General features: G+C 32.1%; 1 protein-coding gene across 2 annotated transcripts in view; it reads right to left on the bottom strand.

Moving 5' to 3' along the window:
• Positions 1–61: 61 nt before the first annotated feature.
• Positions 62–25,310, bottom strand: part of GRAMD1C (Protein Aster-C) — a 66,917-nt gene continuing 41,668 nt past the window's right edge. Inside the window, exons 6-12 of one of the 2 annotated variants that reach the window (XM_051214876.1) lie at positions 24,595–24,704; positions 19,488–19,670; positions 13,211–13,339; positions 5,941–6,750; positions 3,364–4,004; positions 1,583–1,841; positions 62–1,305 (exon numbers count right to left, since the gene is read on the bottom strand). In XM_051214876.1, the coding sequence (XP_051068058.1) occupies positions 1,150–1,305; positions 1,583–1,841; positions 3,364–4,004; positions 5,941–6,750; positions 13,211–13,339; positions 19,488–19,670; positions 24,595–24,704 (2,288 nt within the window). In that variant the 3' untranslated portion in view covers positions 62–1,149. Of the gene's footprint in view, positions 1,306–1,582; positions 24,705–25,310 lie in introns of both variants that reach the window. The other variant, XM_051214875.1, reaches the window with a different exon arrangement.

Below are 25,310 nucleotides of genomic sequence, written 5' to 3'. Positions count from 1 at the left end.
TAGTTCGAGTTGCCATACCACATTAGCACAGAGATGTAGTTGTCGATTCAAATCCCGTAGTGGTAGAAGTAGTAAGAGTATAAGCAGTAATCGGGAAGATAAGGGTTTGGATAAATGTATGCTCAACTTTTTGACCGTCAAATATCAGGGATAGATTTCTTGGCAGTATGATATTTCTATAGATCTTTGTTTTTATCGTTATGTAAGAGTTCACAATAACTGGATTTCCAAGCCATATCATGCTGTTATATGATGTTACCTACTAGGTGGTTTTTCAGCACAGCCTATTATCTATACTTGAGACAAATATTTAGTTCTGTGAGGATGCTTTGTGTTATATTCATGCTTTAGTCTAGCTGATAGTTGCTCAGATACTTCTGTTTGAATTTACCATTTCTATTAGATTAATTAAAATAGTTGCCAAGTGGGATGATATATATATATATATATATATATAACTATTTCCACGCTCGTCCGATTTCTCAAGTCAGCTGCTCTCCCAAGCTCCATAAAACAACGTTGTTATTCGTTGACTAGCGGTCGGTTCAATTATTCACATTCTTATAAACTTCGAAAAAGAATGTTCGATGACGCGAATCAGTCCCAAGTTCTTGATCTTTATTTCTATAATGATAAAGAACTAACTTAATCAACTTAAAAATAGTATTTTTTTGTTGAGATGAAAAGATCAACATAATTATCATGAGTGTAGAAAGAAAGAAAGAAAGAGCCCAGTGTAATGAGAATTGATAATAAATCTAGGAAAAGTGAAGGGTAAATTGAACAAAATGTGGATTTAATAATAAATGTTAAGTAATATAAGTAGTGTGTCCATTTTCTGACAAGGAATATAATATACCCTTACATAGAAAAGAATTCGCTCACTGGAATGAAGAAAAGACCAATAGCGAAATAATACAAAACAATACAGTAGGTTAACCATTATTAACATGTAAACAACGTAAATTATCACAGTTCCAAAAAGTTAAAAAAACATCAATATTTTCTGGTAATTGTATGATAAATCAACTGAAGTATTGACTGATTATCTTACATTCAGCAATTAATAAACATAGTACTGACTAGTTAGTTAGCTTATAAGTAAGAAAAATAAAAGATACATTCAAAATTGCCTGGTGATGATAATCATTAAGGTACATGTTTAGTTTGAGTATCTGGACAATTCGTATCTGTATTTGTCGGAGTCTTCACATTCATACTTGTTTTGATATTATCCTCCAAGTTAGATGGTGGGAATTCTAGAAGTTCTATACCCTGTTGTACTTGAGTTAATGTCTGTTGCATCTAAAATTTAACGAAAAAATGTAAGTGCACAAAAGATTGATAGATCAATTATGTAACTATTCAACAGCTGTATAATATATGAAGTTATATTTGAAATAATCTCAGCGATTGAAATTTAAATAATTCCAACGTTTCGTTCAGTAAATTTGCTGTAACCGACGAGACAAATTTGTCACCAAGACTTACATCACTGGTATATATATATATATATATATATATATATATATATATATATATATATATATATAGGTTCGAAGTAATATTAATATTCTCTTACCTGTATAAGTGTTTTAGATAACAGGTGTATGAGATCTTTCATCACTTTTAATCGTGTTCTTGCCCATTCAGGTGATTTTGAAGCTAAATGATCCTTGTAAATTGGTATAGATCCTCGATCTTCTTGTGGTGATGTTCCAAACAGATCATGAAAATGATTCCGATCATGAGCTGATAGAGGAGGAAATTGTTCCGCTAGTTTTTCTAAAACTACTAGCCGATTATATACCATTGATAAGAATAAGCAAAGTAATAAACCTCTGTGGAAGAGAAAATGCAACAAGGAAGATTCAATGACTGATTTCAGAAAATTAATGACATAGAAATATATATAGTTTTTGGCGAAATGAAGTATTATTAAGTGTGGAAAAAAATTATTGCTTTAAATCCCTATATTTAATCAGCCAGTCAAACCAATTTGAATACAATTTGAGAAAATGAAATTCTTTTTCTGATTCATTGATTTCGTAAAAGCAGTTTTGTTATCTCATCAAAATTAAATTTGGTTCACTACTATGAATCCTTGTCCATTGCTTTGTAACCCCTGAATTTATAAGTACATCGGAATATGTTTCGAGTAGGTACAGTCATGTGAAATGCAGATACAACAATCTGGCGATTGTCAATTCATGGGTATAATAGTTTCCACAAGGTATGATAACAAATCGACTTCAAAAGTCTAACGTAATGAAATACGCCTCACTTATTGAGTCCATAATGAAGTCACAAAAACTTATGCGGCTCTTTCAAATGAAGTATTCTGTGAACAGATGTATTCATTAATAAGAATGGTTGTATGTATGAGAAGGGAAACACCGAATACAGTAGATAGAAACTGACTTGAAATTGAAATATGGAGTAAAAGGGGTACAAGTTAATTTAGTTTATGCTACAGCACTGATTAAATAGTCCTATAAAAAAAGATTATTAGTCGAATTATCTAAAAATAGTCTCTTTATTCGTTATATGTTTGAATATACACAATAATACTGAATTCTAATCAAATAAAGAATTTTCCACAACTGCTACAGGGGTTACATAGTTTTTTTGATGTATCTACGATTCATTGAAACAACATAATGACAAACTTCTACCACTGCATGTCTTCCATTTATGTGGCGTATTAGTCGATTCGGCCGTTTGAACAATGAATTAAGAAAATAAGTCTTCATATTGATTATCTGTCATACAGCAGTACGTCGTATCAAACAACCACTAAGTACATGTTTATGTACTCTTTTGAGTTACATTGTATAGGGATAGTGATGCGGTGAGGTTAGAACCCGTAACTTTTCTGCTTAAGAGATGAGTGTTTCAGTCATTAATTTACTGCTCTATTCATTAGCTCATAAATAATTCGAATATTTTACTGATAAATGAGGAAAGAATCCCTGAGAACACAAGTAGGGACAATCGAATGTATGTGAACACAAAATTACAGAACGTCTGAGAACCATACAGTAAATACTTAGTTTGCAGAATGTTAATTAATTGCCTTACACCTGACTGTTCTTTTTGCGAATATCAGTCAATCGTCTCGGACTTCATTCTTTCACACCAATCACTTTGTTTTCGTCCTCTTTTCTTTGGTCTTCTGCCTCCAGACATTTCACTTTGACTGATGATAAATACTACTTATATCTGTCAACATTAGTAGCACACACCACATGGGGAATAAGTGGAACAAAATAATAAACCTCTTTCTCTGACCAATAGGCTATTAGGAAACTTTCGAAGTGAATTTAACACACAAAAAAATACTTGCGCAAAAATACCACTTACATAACAACTAGTAATAACCAAGCACGATCTGGACGCATAAATAAGTAAGTCATATCACCAGACCCGAATAGTGTAGTTTTATTTTGTTTTTTAACATTTGTATTATCATTTATACAGTTGTTGAATATAGATGATTTCGCTTGATCAGAATATCGTGATGCAGGAACTTTACTACTGTTTACATTCCCTGTAAACAATGTATCAACTTTATTAAGTTTACGATTATTCTGATTACCATTAACACTTTGAATTAATAGTGGATTATTTTGAATATTTGATGGATTTAACGAAGGAGTAATATTGTTTAAGCATCCTCTCTGTTGTGCTAACCAACCACCGGTTAGACGTTCTTCTAAGGATAAATTTGTAGAGAATTCTTTTAATTTAATAGTTATTGTATCAAAGAAATCCGAAAGACCAGAATGACAAGTGTTTTCTATGATACTTTTTGCTCCAAAAAACACTGGTTTCTCATAAATAACTTGTGAACTAACGTGTAGTCGGCTAGTTGTACGATTTACATACAATAAACAATAACGACTAACTACATAGAAACAATTACTTAGTGGTACAGCATGATTTGTAACTTTAGCATCAATGATATATCTTTTCCCAGATATGGATTCACTTGAGAGGAGAGTCTGAAATTCACAACAAAAAGTAAAACCATTTGTAAATATTTAAATTTTGCGTTAATTTATCTAAAATTGAACAAAAGAAAAGGTATGAGTTGAGTAAAAAAAAACGTGAAAGAATAATACATAGTCAAATTAATGAACACTACCGACATATATATTGTTATTTATAATATCTTTAGTTAGAAAGGTAAATAATTATCATTGAAAGGAACATACAGAGAGAATTATTATTAGAGTTCTTTACTGTACAATAAGCAAAATACATGAACTCTAACCATAGACTATAATATTTGTATGATGTTAACTAACACCGTTGATCAATATGAATGGTCAAAACAAACTATTCTGTTAAATTAAATACACATTACAAATAATTGATGGATGTTTGCTAAAACTAACATAATCTATGCGGATATTGGGTATTAGAAAACTAATCAATATTACGTACATGATTTAATTCAAACATTCATCCATAGGCAATATAACCATAGTGAATGATAACAACTTCAAATGGTAAAGATTTAAATAAATGATTATAAATAATGTTCTAAAGAACCAAAGGTTCTCAATCATTATCGAACCCAAAACTGCATATTTTCCTAATTGTCAATGAAGTTAAAGTCATTATACTAAGAGACCAGTTCGCAAGTATGATTGATCTTCGCAGGGGAGAAGGCTTATAAAATATATATACAAACAGATGAAAAAACTTATAACTTCAAAATAATGGCTAAGTTTTGACAAATAATGATTATTTTAGTAAAAAACCAACCAACAATACAATGGGATTAAACTAATATTAGTACTAAATTTTTACATTGACAATAAAATGTAACTGTATATAAAATTAAAATTATTGAGTTTTCACACGTATAAGATCACTTAGGTGGACTGTAACAATGAGTCAATGAAACACGACACTGCATTGTTACTTTCTTTTTTCTTTCAAATTAGTTAAATTCATGTTGAAATTGATAAAACAAATAATGAAAATTCGATTATTTGCTCCATTGTCACAAAATGATTTTTGTGTAGTAGTTCTCCCCCTAAAAATGGTTTTATACATCCAAGAGTTTGGGTCTCTGCCAAGGACGTCCACGTGGTGAAAGTGATTTTACAAAAAGAGAAGCTGAAAAGCGAACGTCTAGGGCTTAAACTCCGCTTTTAAATATGGATAGTTCACCTGAGGGAGCTAGAGAACCATTATTCCAGGCTGACGGTGTACATAGGAACTAGATATGAAGAATAGTATACCGATCTCACAATTGATTGATCACTGGGTGGTGATCAATGTCATGCTTGTCTAGTCCTTATTGGTGCAGATCGAATGGACTACCTCCAACCACCATCTAAAGTATACCGATCTATTTAGACCACTGGCTACTATGGTAGTGCATCTTATGAACTTGCTTAATCGCCTTGTGTATCATGATCTTGTTTCAGAGCTTATAAGATTAGTTCCAAAATAAAACCACCCACTTCAATCTCGGCCTTAAGATATTATCTTGGAGCCCGCACACAGAAGTTTACCACGTCGTCATTAAAAGAATGAATACGAAGCATGGTAAGTTAACTGCATACACAACCAAAAAAATAGTTGCTTTCTTACGAGCACTACTTGTTATTAGTAAGTAGTATGATATTTATTTATACAAAAAGGTCGGACTGTGGACTAAGTTCATCTACTTCAACAACAGCTTCACGAAGGAGACTAAAATAGCAGGTTAAAAAGAGAAATCCATCGTTACAATTTCCTGTTTCTCTATAAAAAAATAGTTTGTCAAAGCATTTTGGCAAAAGAGTATGTTGCTTAAGTAGATAAATAGCATAATTAATTAGGGGACAATCAATAAACGACATTTTCGATTTAGCAAGAATTACTTAGCATTACTTTTAAAAATTTGTCAAAACTTCGAGAAAGAAATTGTAAAATAATTACCTGTTGTTCTACTGCCGTGCATGTTCTTGGGCCGAGTTTCTGTTTTAACGTTAGTGTATAGGTAATAGTTCTTTCAATTTTACTAGAAGTTTCTAACTGATTTAAACAATCTGAGGGACTAGACCACTTAAATATTGGCCATGGAGATTGAATCATTCCAAATGTACCACGATGTTCACTGAATCGCGAGAAGAATTCCGAATCCGTGAAAATACATTGAAATAAGGCGTTAACATTCAATGGAATGTCAGTGTTTGTATACACTCTACCTGGATGGTCGTGACCTGGACCACATGTGATAGGAGGTTCCATAGAACTTACTACAGATGTATCTGGAAGTGACGGGTCCTGAGTATTCAAGTAATTAAGTTGCATTAGTTTTGAACTAGATACTTCATCATGATGGTGAGATCCGAGACGTTTTTTTCGCGTACGTTTCTTTTTCTCTTTTACAGATTTATGAGGCACTTGAAAGCTATCTGACATAACTTCATTAGGTGTAGTTCCTGATGTTAAATGACATTTAACTTCAGGGGTAGGACAACGTTTGATAGTGTTTAGTTGTTGAGACTGTGGTTCATCCCCAATTGTACTGAAGTGACTCGGATCTGAAAAGGATGGAACATGTTTAAAAGGAATATCAGCATCGGATACAACTTTTAATTCATCATCCGTAGTTCCTAGTACGGAACATTTAGAAGAGCGATCGAGATTAACTGGTTGATCCGAATGGCACACATCTTCAAGTGAAGCCGACTTCGATCGACCAGTGAGTTGTGAAGACAGAGATGAATCGGATAAAGTTCGCGGCTGCTTGTGATGAATACAAAAAGAAAATTGGTATATACATACATATGTATATATACGAAAAAAATCATAATGGTGATCATGATTTGTAATGAACTAATACAAATGAGTAAAAAATCTAAGTTTGAAAATTAATGATTTTCTAGTAGATTTAAAAGTGGTTTTCAAAACAAGCAAATTGTACTTGTAACAAGTTTCACATGAAACTGTGTATTTTCAACTATAGTCGTTGTCATGCTATGGGTTTAATAAATCTTCACTTGTACCAGTTTTGGTGATCTTATTTCGCGTCATGGGAATTGCAAAGGTTCCTCGTTTTACAAGTATAAATAATAAGCAATTCCAATATAACAATTAGCAGCAACCAGTCATAACATAAACCTCATATTGATTGATAAGAACGAACAATTATCATTTCAATTTACATAAATAGGGACTTTCAACAGTTTTTTTTTAAATAAATTTTTTAGTTGATATCATTCTCTGATGATAAAAACAAAAACTATCCATAAACTATTTATGATTTTTAACATTAAACCATTTCATATTGAGTCCAGTGTAACCGGAAAATAATTATGAATAAACCTACTGATTGAATTAATATACAAAACAAATTTAAACAAAAAAACATAACTCTAATTGAGAATAATAATAATAATGATAAGTTAACCATTTTCATAAAAAACCCCATAATCCATGTGACTTTCGACTGATTTCAAATGAGTATTTTTATACCCTTTTTTATATGGTCAAATTACAAATGAATAAAACGATGATGGTTTAAACAAAACAAAACAAACGAACACAGTGTGTAAACAATGTTTAAAGAATTTAAAAAAAAATTACTTAATACATTTTCAACATAGAGACAATGAACTAGATTTGTAAGAATACATAATAGAGTTGAATGAAACATCAAGACATTTATTTGTAACTCTATATGTTTTAATATTGAAAAAACAAAACATGATAGTAAAGAATAATGAAATTATGAAAGTTCATAACCGATTATGTCTCTGAATAAAATTATCACTGGTTTTCATAAGAATATAGTAGACGAAGGTTTATTTGACAATTTGTAATTATTGTATTTAAATACTTTAAGAATATTGGAAATATTTTATTGATGACATAAATTAGTATAATCAGATGAATAAACACAGATTACCAATCTGTAAGTTAGATTTAGCCTTGTAAACAATTAATTTTTTTTAATGTGTAATCTACTGATGCTGATGAACTGTCCAGTACAATAAAATGTTATAACAGGTAACTAAAACTTCGTAGTGGAAAACGGTTATCTTATAAATGGATTATCAAAGTTGAGTCCTAAACGAGGCCCTTTTTGAGAAGTAATTTATGTCAGTGACCTAGTGAAGAAAAGTGAACTTGATAGTTAGATAGTTTGATTTACAATCATAAAGTCATGAATTCAGGTCTGAATTCCACTTCATTACTGTTTGAGTACGTGACTAGGATAATTAAAGGTTAAACAAATAGAATGGTTAAGTACAATATTTATTTAAACACAAACACTGGTACAAGGAGGCACCAAATATATGCGATATACACATCATTCGATTTGTGTGAGGGCTGGAATACTGCCCGCGCGCTTAAAACGAAACAGGCGGTTTTCTTAGGCAGCTGCTCCTCGAGCCTTTGACCTAGAGGTCTGATCCACAAGGCAGTGGAGCAATGTTAAGAGATGCAGTGCCATGGTAGCTGGTGACCAACAATAGGTTCATACACCAATTGTCCTCTCTGGATCATGGAGCTCATGTACACCACAGGTTTGAAACCACAGTTTTACAACTCACCCAGGTAGATGAAAGAATCAGTAAACGCTCAGCTTCTAGATCAACAGGTCGGATTCCGTAACGATCGGTCGTGAAAAGACCGAATCGTGACACTATGGATCATCGTTGAACGACCAGTTGAGTGGAATTCGTCACTATACCTCAACTTCTTTGACTACGAGAAAGCACTTGACAATGTGGATAGGTGAACCTTATGGAACCTTCTTCAACACTATGGTGTACCTGAGAAGATCGTCAACACCACAAGGAATTCATACGACGGATTACACTGCAAAGTCATGCATAGAGGACAACTAACAGACATGTTCCAAGTGAGGATCGAAGTCAGACAAGACTGCTTACTGTAGCCCTTACTCTTTCTTTTGGTAGTTGACTGGATTATGAAAAATATACAGTTACTTCTTACACTTGTCTCCAGTTTTACTGATTTTTCATCAGATATCTCACAGTCTGAACATCTTAAAGGTGAATACATAGAAACTATTTTATTTCATACAACTTATGTATTCTTACCTAGGTTTATAATAACAACGCTTTATGCTAAGTTTCCTCAAATATACGTGTTTAACGTAAAAATCATGCACAAATGTAACAGTTAGTATTTTTAAAAATATTCTTCCACCGTCTGAAAGAGTTACTAGTTAGTGAAGATTGTATACAATCATCCCAGTTAAGCTAGAAAACAGATTTCACAACAGATTATTATCAGATGAGAAATTTCCAACACCCTAAAGCATAAGATACTCACAAAGTTATATAGGAGAATTCATCATTGAATCCCAAATTATTAACTAAATAATATCGTTTCCATCAGGCAATCTGAAAGCTTTATTTTCAATCTTATGTACACATGCTATTGAGTTAATTCAAATTAAGGCATAGTGATTATTCAGTAAGCATAGATATTTACCATTGGTTTAATCGGAATCAGTGCCAGTGATTAGAACACTTTAAACAACCGTTTATTTGAATAAAATTCATGTTAATTCCAATACGATATGATGTATTAAACATTATTAATCTTCTTTTAGTTATCTTTAGAACTGCAAACTTTCCATTGATTTATTTCATGACAAGTCAAATTGTTATCACATTATTATAAAACTGTATTCTGCTGATAGTATACACTATTAGTACATATCAGATTAATTTATATTCTGCACATTAAACAATTTAAATTCCATTATTATTATGTTTAACATCAATTACTCGGTGAATTGTGTTTGTTGAGAAGAATCTTTAAACCGTCTATCATCATTTCACAACAAGGAAAATAAGCCACAATGTTAAAACACTGTGATTTAAATGGCTACATTAACAAATAAAATCGATAAAGTTCGATTAACACTAAGAAACCGATAACAATGAATACCGTTACACAACCTTATATATATGATTGATGAGTAGAATCACTGTTTGAGGTTATTTGTTATTTTTAAAAATAAAGAATATGGGTGCATAAATTTTAATCTGATATATTATCATCATATAGTGCATTTGTTTATGTTAACTATTCGAAAGACCATATATTAGATTAAGGCTAACATTGTTCGAAGTGACCTTATATCATATTGTGTAAGTAGACATATTGTTTAATAATTCACTTTAAAATTTCTTTATAATCTAAATAATTCGTTGTGTGTTATTCAAGTTAAGACATCCCATCAATTTGTATGTTTTCAATGTTTATTTATATAAAATATTCAAAGTTTAAGCATTTAGTTGAAATACGCAATACATAAGCTGTTGAGAAATAAAATGGAAATCAAAACGGCAATCTAGATTATTTTGTACGTGTACGCAAATTTACGATTGCATGATTTAAATGAGACTGGACAAAATATCTAATTAGTTTAACACCAAAGCAAACTCTTTTAGATAACTATGATAAAAATAGGATGGCGGTCCAATATTGGCAGTGAGATTGACTGAGGTCTTAGGTAGAATCTGGGGACTCGATGTAATCCCATCTGACTGGTCTCAATCACTGATTGTGCCAGTCTATAAGAAAGGATAAAATTCCTCTTGTGACAATCGCAGAGGAATCAGTTTCACTAATATAGTGTCTAAAATATTAGCTTCAATCATACTTCGACGCCTAACTTAAGAGGAGACTAGAAAAATCAAGCTGGTTTTCGATCTGGACGTGGTTGTATAGACCAGATATTCACACTACATCAGGTCCTAGAACATAGACACACATTCAGACGTCCCACAATCGTAGTATTTCTCGGCCTTAAGGCTCTGTTGATCGCGAGATGATAGCGACCGATGGTTAGAAACCTTGAATAACATGGCTCAAAATCGTTTGCAATGGTGCATGTGGATCCACTCTTTTTGTTCTCCAAAATTTTAATCTTCTGAATTCTTCATGTCCCTTTTTTTCTCTTCCCAAATTTATTTCATTGGGTTATACTCCTTGAATAACATCTTCAAACCTCAATCTTTCCGATTACTGTTTATACTCTTCCTACCTCTACCACTGTGGGATTTGGATCGACAACTGCATCTCTGTGCTAATGTGGTATGGCGACTCGAACTGATGTACGTACTTACGAAGTTCTACGTTGTTACTGACTGACTGATAAACATAGTCTGCATTCATATTTAACATAGTAGCAGACAAGAAATATAATATAAACTGACGTGTGCTTAAATCTTCTCGTCAACTGATAATGAAGTTTTTAATGTAATGAAATAGTGAAGGTAGGTACTAAAAACCCTAGTAAACTTTATTACTTTTAGTCTGTAAACGTTTTCATGTCAAAGAAAACAATGATTCGCAAATAAAATTGGGCATGTCACTAAATATGGCCACAACATTTTAGCAAGTTAATCTGAATCATCAACTTGTTCGTAGAACATTTGAACTATGGATACTGCCATCAGTTATCTTAGAAAGTTTACATTACAAAAGCTAACGATTAAAGATCAGAGCGATTTTGATGAGATACCTAGGCACATGGAAAACTCTACATACTGACACAGATTTCCAATAATGGAGATTATATGTTTAATTATGTTGTAATGTCTAGAAATTTATTCATCAGTGATTGTTTCATTGTATATGCTAGACAGATGAAATTTATTATAGGTTCTGAAGCAGTAGCGCCTGACCTTGTCGATATCATTGCGACACTTAGTATAAGGGGTGAATTCGTATTGGTTTGGTCGGTCACAGATATAACATTTATTTACATAATACAACTGTTAGTTTTATTTGTAAGAGACCGATTCAATAAAATTTAAGCTTTCTAAACAACCTTTAGCATTTAGTTAAGGTAAAAGAAAGTGTAAAGACAGATACGATATAAGTAACACAGATCGAATGAAACAGATGATCTTCTGAGACTTGTTCAGATTACAGTACATTTGCATTTGAGATCTCAGAACTTCTATCCCCTCTGGAGTTTTGCATTTATGTTAGGTTTACAGTGATCTTTGGTGAAGAAAGTACACGACTGTCGAAGTCAATCTTTACCTGCACCACATTCTGCGACTCTATGTCACAAAACTGGACACTCTCAAGACAAGTTGGCAATTACCAAAGGACAAGTCAAACCTAAAAATGTTATGAAACTAGTGACAGAGATTGTCTGATGCACTAAACAATGCCATGGTCATATAACTAAACTTTAGTAGGCTTTTGCAAAATTAGGAAACAGTAATTGTTAACATTTCTTAAATCTCATATAAAGAATGTAACTAGAAATCGGAGAGCGTGGGAACTGTAGCTACCTACAGATTACTTAAAACATTATAAATAATATAAATCACCAAGAGCCTCAGAATTAAAGAACATTTCGAAGTACATCATCAAAACAGACTTGGAACACTAAGTGCAAAACTTATATGACCGTTTTAGATAGTTGTTTGGACCAAAAAATTCAAAGCCATAAGAACTTATAAATTTCAAACTAGTATCACCAATCATAGAGTTATTCAGTGTTGGTAACCCATTTTGGATCATACGAAAGATAATTTGAACTACCATATAACCAACCCGACCATACCATTAAATAACAAAGAAGTGACTACATAAGTAGTATCAAAATAGTTACTTTTTCCAAGACAAAAACTTTGTATCCATTGGTATCCGACAAATTTATGTCGATAACAAATGAGGTATTCTTTGAGTTACAACAGAGAAAAACAAATATATAGATGGACACATACAAAGGAGAAATAGCTTTGTGGTGCACCCTGATTTTCAGCTGTTCCTTAGTTAGTACTGTTTCATGATATAAAACAACCAAAACTAATCTTGGCAAAACTTTATGTATGTATTTAGAACTAAATGACTTGGAGATTCATTTTCAAAGTTCTAGTCAGATATCAAAGATGATCAGCTTCAGATGTGTACGGAATGGGGTTGTTATATAACGATGGCATCAAATCTGACTATATCGAAGAGAAGAGAAGCTTAAAATGTAAACTATTGAGTTGTGACTCATTAGCTAAAGGAAATATTTTCTTAGAGGTTTTAGGTACAATTTCTGACGTGATGATAAGTGTAAATTGCTACTGACAAGTTCCATACTAAGACGGAATACCTATCCATTGCTAATATTCCAGTTGGTATCAACTATTGACAAAAACAAGTATAATAGAAAATGTGGAACAAATAGCAACAAGAATTAACTTACCATATGAGGAAAAGTAGTCGGCACTAATTCAGCATCACCATCTGTATCTTCTTCATCTTCAACCATAGCTAAACTATAATCACCATACATATCACGTATTTGTTGTAATATTTCATCAATACTCATTGTCTATATTTAACATATAACAATTGAAGATATGAAAAAAAGACAAAATGAGAATATTTCTATACAAAATATGAATAATATAATTCACTTGAGTAATAGTACAACATCGATAAGATTTTGTTTCTTGTTGGGAAACTTTAACAAATCAATCTAGTTCAAAGAATTGTTTCGTGGTACATGAGAATATTGTAGTAGTAAGCAATCTGATCGTCACTCTCTTACGTCCTAACTTAATTGTACAGTTGTGCTTTCAATGAATTAAATTGACATATCAAGCACTTTGCAGGATTAGTTAAATTATCGTAAACATCCACTAAGAGTGACTAATAAATTTGTTTGGAAGTACTATATTTTTTCCAAGTAAACATTATGGTTTCTATACAAAGTAATTTTAAAAGTTGAATTCTTCACAGAATATAACTAATCTGTGACTAACAATTATGTTAAACAACAGAAAAGTTGAGTTACGGTTAACGAAAAGAACTTAATCTTCGTTAATTCTATAACTTTTTCTACATGAATTGGAACGATACAAGAATCAAATTAGCTATGTACAAAATGAGGAGATTTGGTAGTAATTATCCAAGATCGTAACCATCATAGAAACATATGAAACAATTAAACAAAACATTAAAAAACTGGCATGTATGTAAAGTTATTTTATAAGGCAACCTACTATTTTAATGAAAAGATAACTTAATTATTTACGTATTATGTGACAGATTGGCAATGGAATGAAGATGTTTTTTAAATAAAATTGTCATTTATATTGTATGATAAGAACATAATTATACAAGTTCTTGATAGTGTTAGCCAACGAACAAAAATCTATAGTTCGCGATATTTCATACAAGGATAAATAAACACACACACACACATGTATGCAGATACGGAGATTGGAAAGTTAACTATTCTAATGATTATAAACATCAAGACCAACGTAGTCTGACATAAACAAAGCATTAGCTTAATTAACTCTGAAATCTATTGAATTATCATAAAAGTAATTTACACTATTTTTTAGAGAACAGAAAGAATTTAATGGTGAGATTAATTGAAACATTTTCTGAATGTTCATTAAATGTGATATACCAGGTACAACATTCACTTTTCTGTTCATTCTATTTGATAAGTAAAGTATATTAGAGTGTAATGTAAAATAAATATTTTATTGCAAGCAAATAAGATGTTCTATGAAAATGTTAATGTCTAGTGAGAAAGAAAAATACACTAATTCAAACCAGAGTTTGAAATGAAATATTTAACGGATATTCCTCTCTAATAATCAGCCATTACTTACTAAGTAAAAGAAATAACGATCAAAGTGCTGAATACAATGAAGTGGAAAATGTTTTGAATAACCTGAACCGAATTTACAGCAAACAATTTTCTTACAACGAGCCAGAAAAAGCGAATCAAATTATTCTTTCATATGTATTATTTTCAGTGAGTTGTTCACAAGCAAAATAACAAACGAAATAGACGTTTAATTATCTTGATGGGAAAGAAATGATAGTAAATAGACCTGTCAACCGCCAAATTTCAACAGAAAGTTTGAAAAGTACAAAGTTTCTTCATAACTAATATACGCTTATTCATTTATCTATGTAGTTTAGCCCTAGATAACACAATAATTACAAGTTACTTAAAGCACAAAAAGCTCTTTCTGATCAGATACAAAGAAGTAATCATAAACCAGTGTTCTTTTAAGAAACTGGCTTCAGCTGATTGCTCGAAAACTGTATCACATTATCATTTACTACAAAAAAAGCTATGGGCAATATGTCCTTTAAAAAAAACACTCCAAGAGTTTGATGACACTACTAGTTTCATGTAAAAAAGAGATAACTAATTTTATTATTTGTTCAATAGACGAACCTGATTAATATTAAACCAAAGGTCAGAAATATCAGTAATGGTATTCAAATCTTGAGCTTATCATTCGATAAACTGATAATCCTTATCTCTATTGGGTCTAGAAAAAGTAATCTTTTTAGTACGTATACGTGATAATTAATTCTTTGTCTATATTTTCATTAATTAATCACACGGTGGTAAGAAATGTCATATATCTCTAGTGTTTAGTGCTGACTGAATCCAAGTTACAAAATAGCCACTAGTCCAAGTGATTAAAGGCGATTAGCAGGAAGCCAATTACACAGGTTTCAAGCTATTTGACGTACCTTACAAAGGATATACTTGCAGTCTAAACGGAATTATTGTTCCACATGGAATAGGGACCTATATTATCCTGCTTTACAATCACATGCGATACTAGACAGCTATTCAGGTTACTTTGAATCTCAGGTCACATAACACTGCATCCTCTGTATGTTCTTTATTGTTAAGATTTTAATTGGAATATATGTCTTAAAAATGATTGAGATTAAAAAGATACGCTCAAAGCATTTATAGGATTTTTCTAAACAAAGGTAGTAAATAATTCAGGCTGGAATTAACACAATTCACTGTTTTTCACGATGAAGTTGCATAACCAGTAAACCTATTAGATATAAAGCACAAACTAGAAAGAAAATCTATGGAGTATGTAATTTTAGAAATTTTAACTAAATATCTATAATGATGCACTATTAATTCAACTACAGATCTTCTAATAGATTCGGTACTAACACATTACAATCATGTTGGATAATGTTCCTGAACTATTTTGGATAAAACACAAATCACAGGATCAGACGAATTGATAAATCTATATGGAAGCGATCAGGAATAAAAATCAATGCCTGAGAATTGCTACGAATTTACTGTGAGGTGATATACCGCAGATAAAAAATAAACGTTAGTTTTAACGATCAACAAGGGGAATCAGTTCTAATAAACACTATAACTGTGTAAGTTTCAGTATATGAATTGTAATAACAGAATACGTGATAACTAAGACAATACCTGTCTGCCTATCCAAACCCAAGCCGATGTCTAAATCTGGAACTTACTGTCGAAAGTCAAGTTCCTTAACTGTTAAGTTGTTTAGTAACTATTATGTCAGTCAAAAGTATAAAAATGAAGAGAATTTCAGACGACCAAGAGAAATTACACAACACAGCAGAAATACGACTACTGAACATAAATTTAGTGAATGTTCCGAAAACAAGATACACAGTCTTTGCACAAGCTATAAACATTAATATCAAAAAAAAGAAAAATGCACAATCTAGGTTGACTCCATGCCACTCCTCCCTCTTATTCATTTGTCGTTAATTAGTTACAGTTAAATAATTCAGTCAAGAAGATACGTATAATATAAAAATGGGAGGATTTCAAGTTTCCATCACATTGGAAAATAGAAAAAACAGACACAGAACTAGCGAGTACGAAATAGCGTGAAATATAAGAATAGATATATATAGATGCTGAGAATAACACCGGTAATTTCTAGTAAATTGTTCATTAGTTAACTATATTCCACCATTTTGTAAGCAAAAACTATAGCTGACATTGACAAGTTTCTCACTACAAAATACGTTTAGTTTCAGTATCACCACAAACTGAAGAGCGTTAACCAAAAAGAAAAACAGTTATTAGTGAGTTTTAGACATTGAAAAACAACTAACAACTTTACAAGTTATAGTTGAAAGACTAAAAAATTTTTGTAAATCTGAATAAAATTCAGAGCAATTGAGTTAGAGACGAGAAAAGTGTATATTTTTTAAAAGTTATTTACAAGTTACAGGAGAAAAAAGTTAGAGAGAGGAAGAAACATGTAGTGTATGGATAAACTCAATCTATCAACACAATGTTAGACTGCAAACGACAATAATAATAGCAACAGGCATAGCTTACCTGATTTATTTGTACAAGTGTCTTGTGTTTTCACACCGGGAAAAGATAAAGATTTCGATATTAGTGACTAAGAGACAAGTATTTCATGTGCTTTAAAGAAAAGACTATTTATTACATTACCAATGAACCGATGTATTCATTTCTATGTTTACAAGTATATATGTACATATGTACTGATAATATATATGATTAGAGAATCAAAACAATATGAAATAAATAAGGGGAATTCAGGCGCATAATTACTGTTGACTAAATCAAAGATTGTAAACACTATGGGTTGCTTCTTGAAAAGAACATCATCATTTACTTATCCACTGTTCAATATAATTGGTTGAAAAATTCAACTTTTTCCCATCGAAATTAAAAAAATAGTCGAAAAATCCAAATAAGGAAGTGGTAGAAAGCAAAACAGTTATCGATCGGCGGTACTTTCTATTAATTGAAGTTAAAAACAACATCGAGACCCTACTCCATTTAATTCAATTTCAGTAACCAGATAGAATTATTTTAACCATATAAAATAAGTATTATGAATCAAAATTGAATGAATACGTATAAATATGTGGCAAAACCGTGACGATACATAATTCATAATTCCTTTAAAAGCACATAATAATTTATAATTTAATGTAGATAGAAATTGCAATAGTTCTTTAATACTAATTTATTTTCAATGTGGGGGTTATGGGTTGTGTTGATTTTTTACATTGAAATCATTAACCAATCAATGTTAAACCACGATTAAAAAACTTGAAGCAGTAGATGGGCGTCTCGTCCTAGTATGGGATTTTCCAGCAGTACGCATCCACGACCCTTCAAGCGTGAATCGAACCCAGCACCTTTGATTTCACGCACAAACATGTAACCTTTAAACCCCTAAGCCGGGATCCAATAGTGTAAATGTCCAACTTCAACCAATCCACGATATTGCGCGATTATCTACCAATTTCTTCGGTGGGTTCGTTTATTTTATTTTTCTAGTTCAAATTTGTCGATCGTAAATTTTAATACTCGAACATTATGACATACAGAATACCATCGAAGAAATCTATGTATACTGAGTAGGATCAAAGTGAAACTGGTATAAAGCGGACTTGTGACATCATAAATCACTATGAGTTTGTTTTATGAATGAATAAGAAAAAAGACACTTTATGGAAGTAAAAATATTTGACTCCATTAAGTTGATTAATAAAACAAGTAAAAGGATGTAAACAGATCTCGACTCTATAAGGTGACCAAGTATATTAAGCATATAATTCTCTGAATGGAATAAATATAACCCGATCAACGAGAGTTTATTTGATCCACCATGCATCAGAAAAAATAAAACACATTTGGTTTATAATAGTATTTCCAACTGACATCCCTTCACAATGAACAACTACAGTTGAAAGTCATTAAACTATGTTGAGTGAACATATTTTTACATTTCACATTTTAAGATGTTCACACTTCATAATATAATATGAAAGTATTTAGAAAAAAATTATTAAGATAATCATTTGTTTATATAATAATCTTGTTTACATTATTATATTTAGCTTTCAAGGCTAATTTCCAGTGGAAAGAGTTATCAAATCCAGGACATCTATTTCCCATTACTGTATATTAGAGTAAAGCCTGACGAGGATCTAATCGAAAACAATATTGAATTATTAGATAATTCACTCCGAGATAATCCAAACCATTTCAAACTAAACTGAGTGCATGGTTACGTTTTCTCTACAACTAATCTCTTGATAAGAAATATAGATGGAAGAAGACAAGAATACCTTATCAACAATGTAATGCATACATATGCAGTAAATTACCATATCATTTATCATATGAATATAAAAATGATCTACAAATTAAAAATGGATGAAATTCATATGAAAAGTGGATTTCCATCAGTGAAAAAAAGTGTTAAAGGAGTCAAGAAATTCTAGTACGGGAATTCAGTCAATTTACGGATACAACAACGTAAGTAACCATAAATATGAGGAATATTAAGTTTTACTAAGAAAATACATTCAAACAGTAAGGGGTAATACTTGAAAGGTATTGTTTAGTATAACAAGTAAACATCTAAATACGTAATAGGAGTAAATAATAGTAGATACTACCACTCACTGTGTAAGCTCATATTGTCAATTTTCAGTTTTAAATTTGTACTGATGTCATTTCGCAATAATATAGTTTTCTTACTATTATCAAGTCATTTACAGTGGACTTATTTATTACGTGAATAATAAGCTTACCTAATAAAGCAAACATAGAGCTGTGGTAGAAAGAAAAAACGAAAATAAACCGAAGACTAACAGTTACTAATTAAAACATATATCCTCAAGTCTTTCGCACACTTTACCTGATGATTACGACAATTTTCCCAAACTTTGCGTAATATTGCATAAGATCGTTCTCTGGAAGCGAATGATGTGAAGAAAAATCGTTCATGATTTTTAGAATATAAAATTTGGATTGCATTTGGTATAACACGAGCGGTTTTCTCTTTGGTAATTGCAACGATCTCATTGACGGCCAAAAATATCTAAAATTATGATGAGTAATAAATATAAATGTGAAAGCAAGAGATATTCACTTCTTAAGGAAGCATAATCCAAAAATCATAATAGTATATTTAAATATGAATAACAGATTAACTGTTTGTAAGATCCATGACGCAAACCACCGTACAAAATATTCACCGCACTAAACAGAGATTCACAAGTCAATTCTACGAGGACATTTTATTCAGGTGACGGTTATGTTTTTCACTTTTTAGGGTTACTTATTAGGCCAGAGCTTATACAAAATGAAATAAATCAGATAAACGAGTCAGCTGTATGATGTAAAACTGTAATCTTTGATATCCAAGAAATTTGATTACATACAGATGATTAGTTAATCAGTTTATATGCCACAATCTGATTAACAATGTACCATTACTAATATTCAACACTTAAATACAGAAACGAATTGGTTTACACTTATACATAATCATTACTCACAGTATAACAATTCAGCATGTTACATTATAGACTAGTCATTAGATATGCATAAATTAACGTAACATCCAAACGTCGACAATAACGTTTATTGAACTTCTATTTTGCATATATATTAAATATTTGTTTACTGTTCACACTCAACCCCATTACTTTTTCTCTAATGAAAGCACCATTCCGAGAACAGGTAATATTGATTGTTTTCGAATAAATCAATATTCATTTGAAAAACCAATTAAACTGACATGATTCAATATCATATATAAGGCGATCATACTATTACTAATAGTAATCATAAAAAACCATAGAAAACCTCAATAAACCAGTAGAAAAAAAAATCAAGTATGTATATAAATATATATATATATATATATAAACACTGAACTGTCAAAAAAAGCCCAGTGGAGATCAGATGACCAGAAATCAATGCATATAATTGACCTCAATCAATAAATGGAGTGCATTTAGAATTGTGTTTCTTGTGAAAAACAGTAAATAATATATTAACCTAAGTAGTTTACAAGTATTACAAGTACAACATTTGTTTTCTAAATAGTGTTTTTCCACAAAAAAGATAATAGATAATTGTGTTAAATGGACTAAATGTGAACGACCAGCAGTTCGATGAAGTAAACAACAACTATAAACTCAAATAACTCTACCTGTAGCTCTTCTAGGGTTACTGCCGATCTCAAGACTGGGTAAAAGAAGAGGGTTGTACATGAGAGCAGCGACCTCATCCCGTAGGAAAACACCTTTTTGAAAAAATGCTAATCGGAACAAACAAATTAAACTATTTGAACTCTACCCTCTGAGTTGAAGGATCATCATTTAGAAGAGTTATGACGCTTCATGGTGAAAGCCGAGATTCTTCGGAAGCAACGAGGCTGATGTCCTTTTCTAACAAATTGAGTAACAATTAATATAGGTACATGGAATACCCGGACAATGTGAGATATGAGGATGACCAATCAAATAGTTACGGAAATGAGAAGATACAACTTGATGGTGCTCAGAATAAGTAAAACACATCGGATCCAAGCTGGACAGCAAAAGCTAGATTCGCTTAGGGTGCCGTTGTACTTTGGTCACGAAGAAAATGTGCCGCACAACAACAAGGTGGTTACTAAGATGAGACTGAAGAAGTGGAAAAACAGCACAACAATACAGTCTTCCTTCGAGATACTGACAAACTTAACGAATTCAAGATAGCTCTCAACAACAGATTCCAAGCCTTACAGGATCTATTGAAGGAAGAAGAAACTACTATGAAGGACAACTGGAAGGGTATCTAAGAAGCATTAACTTCAACGTGTCAGGAGGTTCTGGACCGCAAAAAGTAACATCATAAGGAATGGATCTCTATCGAAAGAAAGAACAAAGGGACAGCAATTAACAGCAGCCGAACAAGAACAGAGGAAGTCAAGGCACAAGCTGAATACACAGAAGCAAACAAGCAAGTGAAGAAGAGCACTAGATCTGACAAGCAGGAATACGAGGAAGACCTAGCAACAACAGCGGAAAAAGCTGCAAGAAAAAGGAATAAGAAGAGCCAGAAAATATACCAGCTGAGGCACTGATGTCAGACAGAGAGGTAACTGCAAACTTGCTCGACGTTCTATTCAGGAACATTTGGAAGTAAAAACTACTGCCCACAGACTGAAAAAAAGATATCTCGCGAAGATACCAAAGAAAGGAGATCTGAACAGATGTAAGAACTACAGAGGAATCACACTATCGTCGGTACCAAGAAACGTTTTTAAGTGTTGCTGAACCGGATGAAAGAATCAGTAAACGCTCAGCTTCCAGATCAGTAGGTCGGATTCCGTAACGATCGGTCATGCACAGGCTAATTCTAGACAATATGCATCATTGTTGAGCAATTGATTGGATGGAATTCGTCATTATACGGCGGCCTGCTTGATCATCTGGGCTACCTGTTCCTGCCATCTAGATATTTCAACAAGTTATCTATTTTTGTTTGTTTTAATATATCATTATGTTTATTAATCGCACAACCTATTCTGCTGCGTTTCTGAAAAGTGTACAACCTTTCGTTGTCAAAGTTACAAAAAACTCAATAACAGACAATGTGGTTGCTGGCAATATACAACGGAAAGAATACACATTATTCAGATGTTCATTTAGTGAACCGCTAACATCTAACTGGCGATCACACAATATTTATCGCCAGGACCGACCAAAAAGAAAGAAACGAAAACGTGTTGAAATACTTTACGCTGAGAATTCTATATTGTACCAAAAATATAATATTGAATAAAGCTGATAATAATAAATAATAATAATAACTTCCTTGATTACGAGAAAGCGCTTGAAAACGTGGATAGGAGAACATTATGGAACCTTCTTCAACACTATGGTGTACCTGAGATCGGCGAAATCACAAGGAATTCATACGACAGACTACACTGCGAAGTCATGCATAGAGGACAGCTGACAGACAGGTTCCAAGACAAGGCTGCTTACTCACCCCATTCCGCTTTCTTCGGGTGGTTGACTAGATTATGAAAACCTCCACATCTCGGAAGAAGTACGGAATAAAATGGACAGCTTGCATGAAACCAGACGATCTGAACTTCGCAGACGAGCTGACCCTTCTAAAACCATACACATGAAGAAATCCAGATCAAGACAACCACTGTAGAGGAAGCCTCTGAAACAGTAGACCTCGACAAACACAAGGGAAAAAGTAAGATCCTGAAATACAACACAGAAAACACCAACCCAATCACACCTGATGGTGGAACTCTGAGAGACGTGAACAAGGGGTATCTGATATTGATGTGAAAGGTAAGCACTGGCAAATTAATGGCCACATTCCTACAGTTGAACAACATATGGAATTCAAAACAACTGTTAACCGACATCAGTCACAATCTTTAATACGAACGTCAAGACAGTTAGTGCTACTATAACGGAGCTGAAACTTGGAGAACTAACACAACTATCATCAAAAAGGTACAAGTATTTATAAACAAATTTCTACGCAAGATACTCAATGTCCATTGACGGGATTCCATCAGCAACAGCCCACTGAGGGAGATAACAAACCAACTTCCAGCTGAGAAGGAAATGAAGAAGACGTTGGAAATGGATAAGACACATATTGAGGAAATCATTGAACTGAATCACGAAGCATGCGCTAGCTTGGAATCTCGAAGGTAAACAGAAAAGTGGAAGGCCAAAGAACACACAGCGCTGACAAGTGGAAACAGAAAGGAATAGGATAAATAGCAGCTGAAAAGGATTGCCCAGGACAGACTTGGATGGAGAATGTTGGTGGGCGGCCTAGGCTCCTCCACGAAATTTAACAGGCGTAAGTCAGTGAGTAATTAGCTCAAATGGATTTCATTCACTTCAACCTAATTAGGTTAATGTGATCAGGTAATATAATAATCCTTCAAACAATAAATAAAGCTCAAATCAAATTCAACAGCTTTATATCGTAGTCAGTGTAATGTGTCAAAGACGATGAGTAAACATATGCAGTTGGTAAATATGTCATTTACCTAAATAGATGACAGTTTACAGACTCATCATTAGACGCATCATTTCTATCTAGTGACCTACAACTGATCACAATATTACCAACTCAGTGGTCTCGCTAAACTTGAATGACACATATGGTCAAATGCTGTGTAGAAAATTCTTTCTTATCATGGATTATATTTGGACAAGAAAAAACGTATGCACTCTTTGATACGTTAAACGAACTTGTTCAACATTCACATCAAATTAACTCAAAGTAAATTATTAAGACCTCTATCCAGTATGAGTAGTTTGTATGATAAATAACGCTAACGGCATATATCCTTTGCAAAATATAAGGCTGATATATCTTTAATTAAAAATAATCCCAACTTGTAACAATATACTTAATCCCAAACCCATTGTTTAAGACATCCCCGGACATCCTCAGAAGCTAGAGTTTTAAGAAGCTCCGTTGTTTCATATTTTTTCGGAACACAAAATATTGTGCACAGACGATTTATCTAAATTTCAGTTCGTCAGGAATCATTCAGACACTGTACAAACGGTAGAAAATCCAAATATTTGATGTTCTTTAAATCAAAAAAGGTGTCCGAAATCGTTATAACTTTGGATCAGTCTATCAATCTCCACAATCATCGACGAAAAAGTTCAATTCACCTGAAGAGAGTTATCCTCTTCATAATGACTTTAATATTTCCTGGGTTTTTCTCAAGTTCCAATGAACGTAGAGGCGGTTCAGTTTGTGTATTTATTCAACAGAGCATATATGAATTTTCTTTATAAATATTTTAATTAATCCACTCAATCAAATATATACTACACTTGAAATGATACAATAAATTTATACTGTCTTAAACGTTTTTTTCTTCTAATAACATCAGTTCTGTTTTAAAGCTTTAACTGAAATAAAAACTCATGCATCAGTAGTAGTACATAAATGAAAAATAAAATTACTTTCTGTTCGTATAGAATTTTTGAGTAAAAGCACACCCATGTTTCAGTAATGTACATTCGACCTTGCAGTAATAGACCATTATTATTCTTAGATAAAGCACATGAATAATCTATTAAACCGATTTTGAGAAACAATGAAAAAAAGAAACAATAGAGTCATACACTTCAAATAAGAAAAACTATGTTATACCGTAATGAATTAAATTACAATAGCTTGCTTTGAATAAAAAGATTCAAAGAAAGATGTATATGAATATGCTAAAATTATGTACACACATATATATGAGATCATACCACTTTTAACAATTTTATCTATGAATATATGTATGCTTGCAAATTTTTGTGAATAACTACTGAAAATGTAGTCAGATACAATTTAGGAAGAAAAAGATAATAATGGATAAGTAATTTATATGGTTGATGTTGTAACTGAATAGTGGCTCTTTATTATAACTGAGGTCGAAATCGCTGATATGACTAGGTGGGAAGAAGGCAAAACTGAAGACGAAAATTTGACAATGTACTAACGGTAAATCCACAAACGATCAACCACCACTAATTAACAGCTATATCGACATGAGATTCAGTTGCATATAATTCAATTACCTGAACAAAGTCAATCACGTAGAACTGACTAGAAACTGGCATAAATCAATCAATAACCTAGTGGATATATGTAACCTAAAACATTAATAGACTTAACTGACTCAACAAAC

The sequence above is a fragment of the Schistosoma haematobium genome, chromosome 2, assembly GCF_000699445.3.
Source record: "Schistosoma haematobium chromosome 2, whole genome shotgun sequence".
NCBI lineage: Eukaryota > Metazoa > Platyhelminthes > Trematoda > Strigeidida > Schistosomatidae > Schistosoma > Schistosoma haematobium.
Note: the sequence above shows the minus strand (reverse complement) of the source record. Positions and strands in the feature narration are given on the sequence as shown.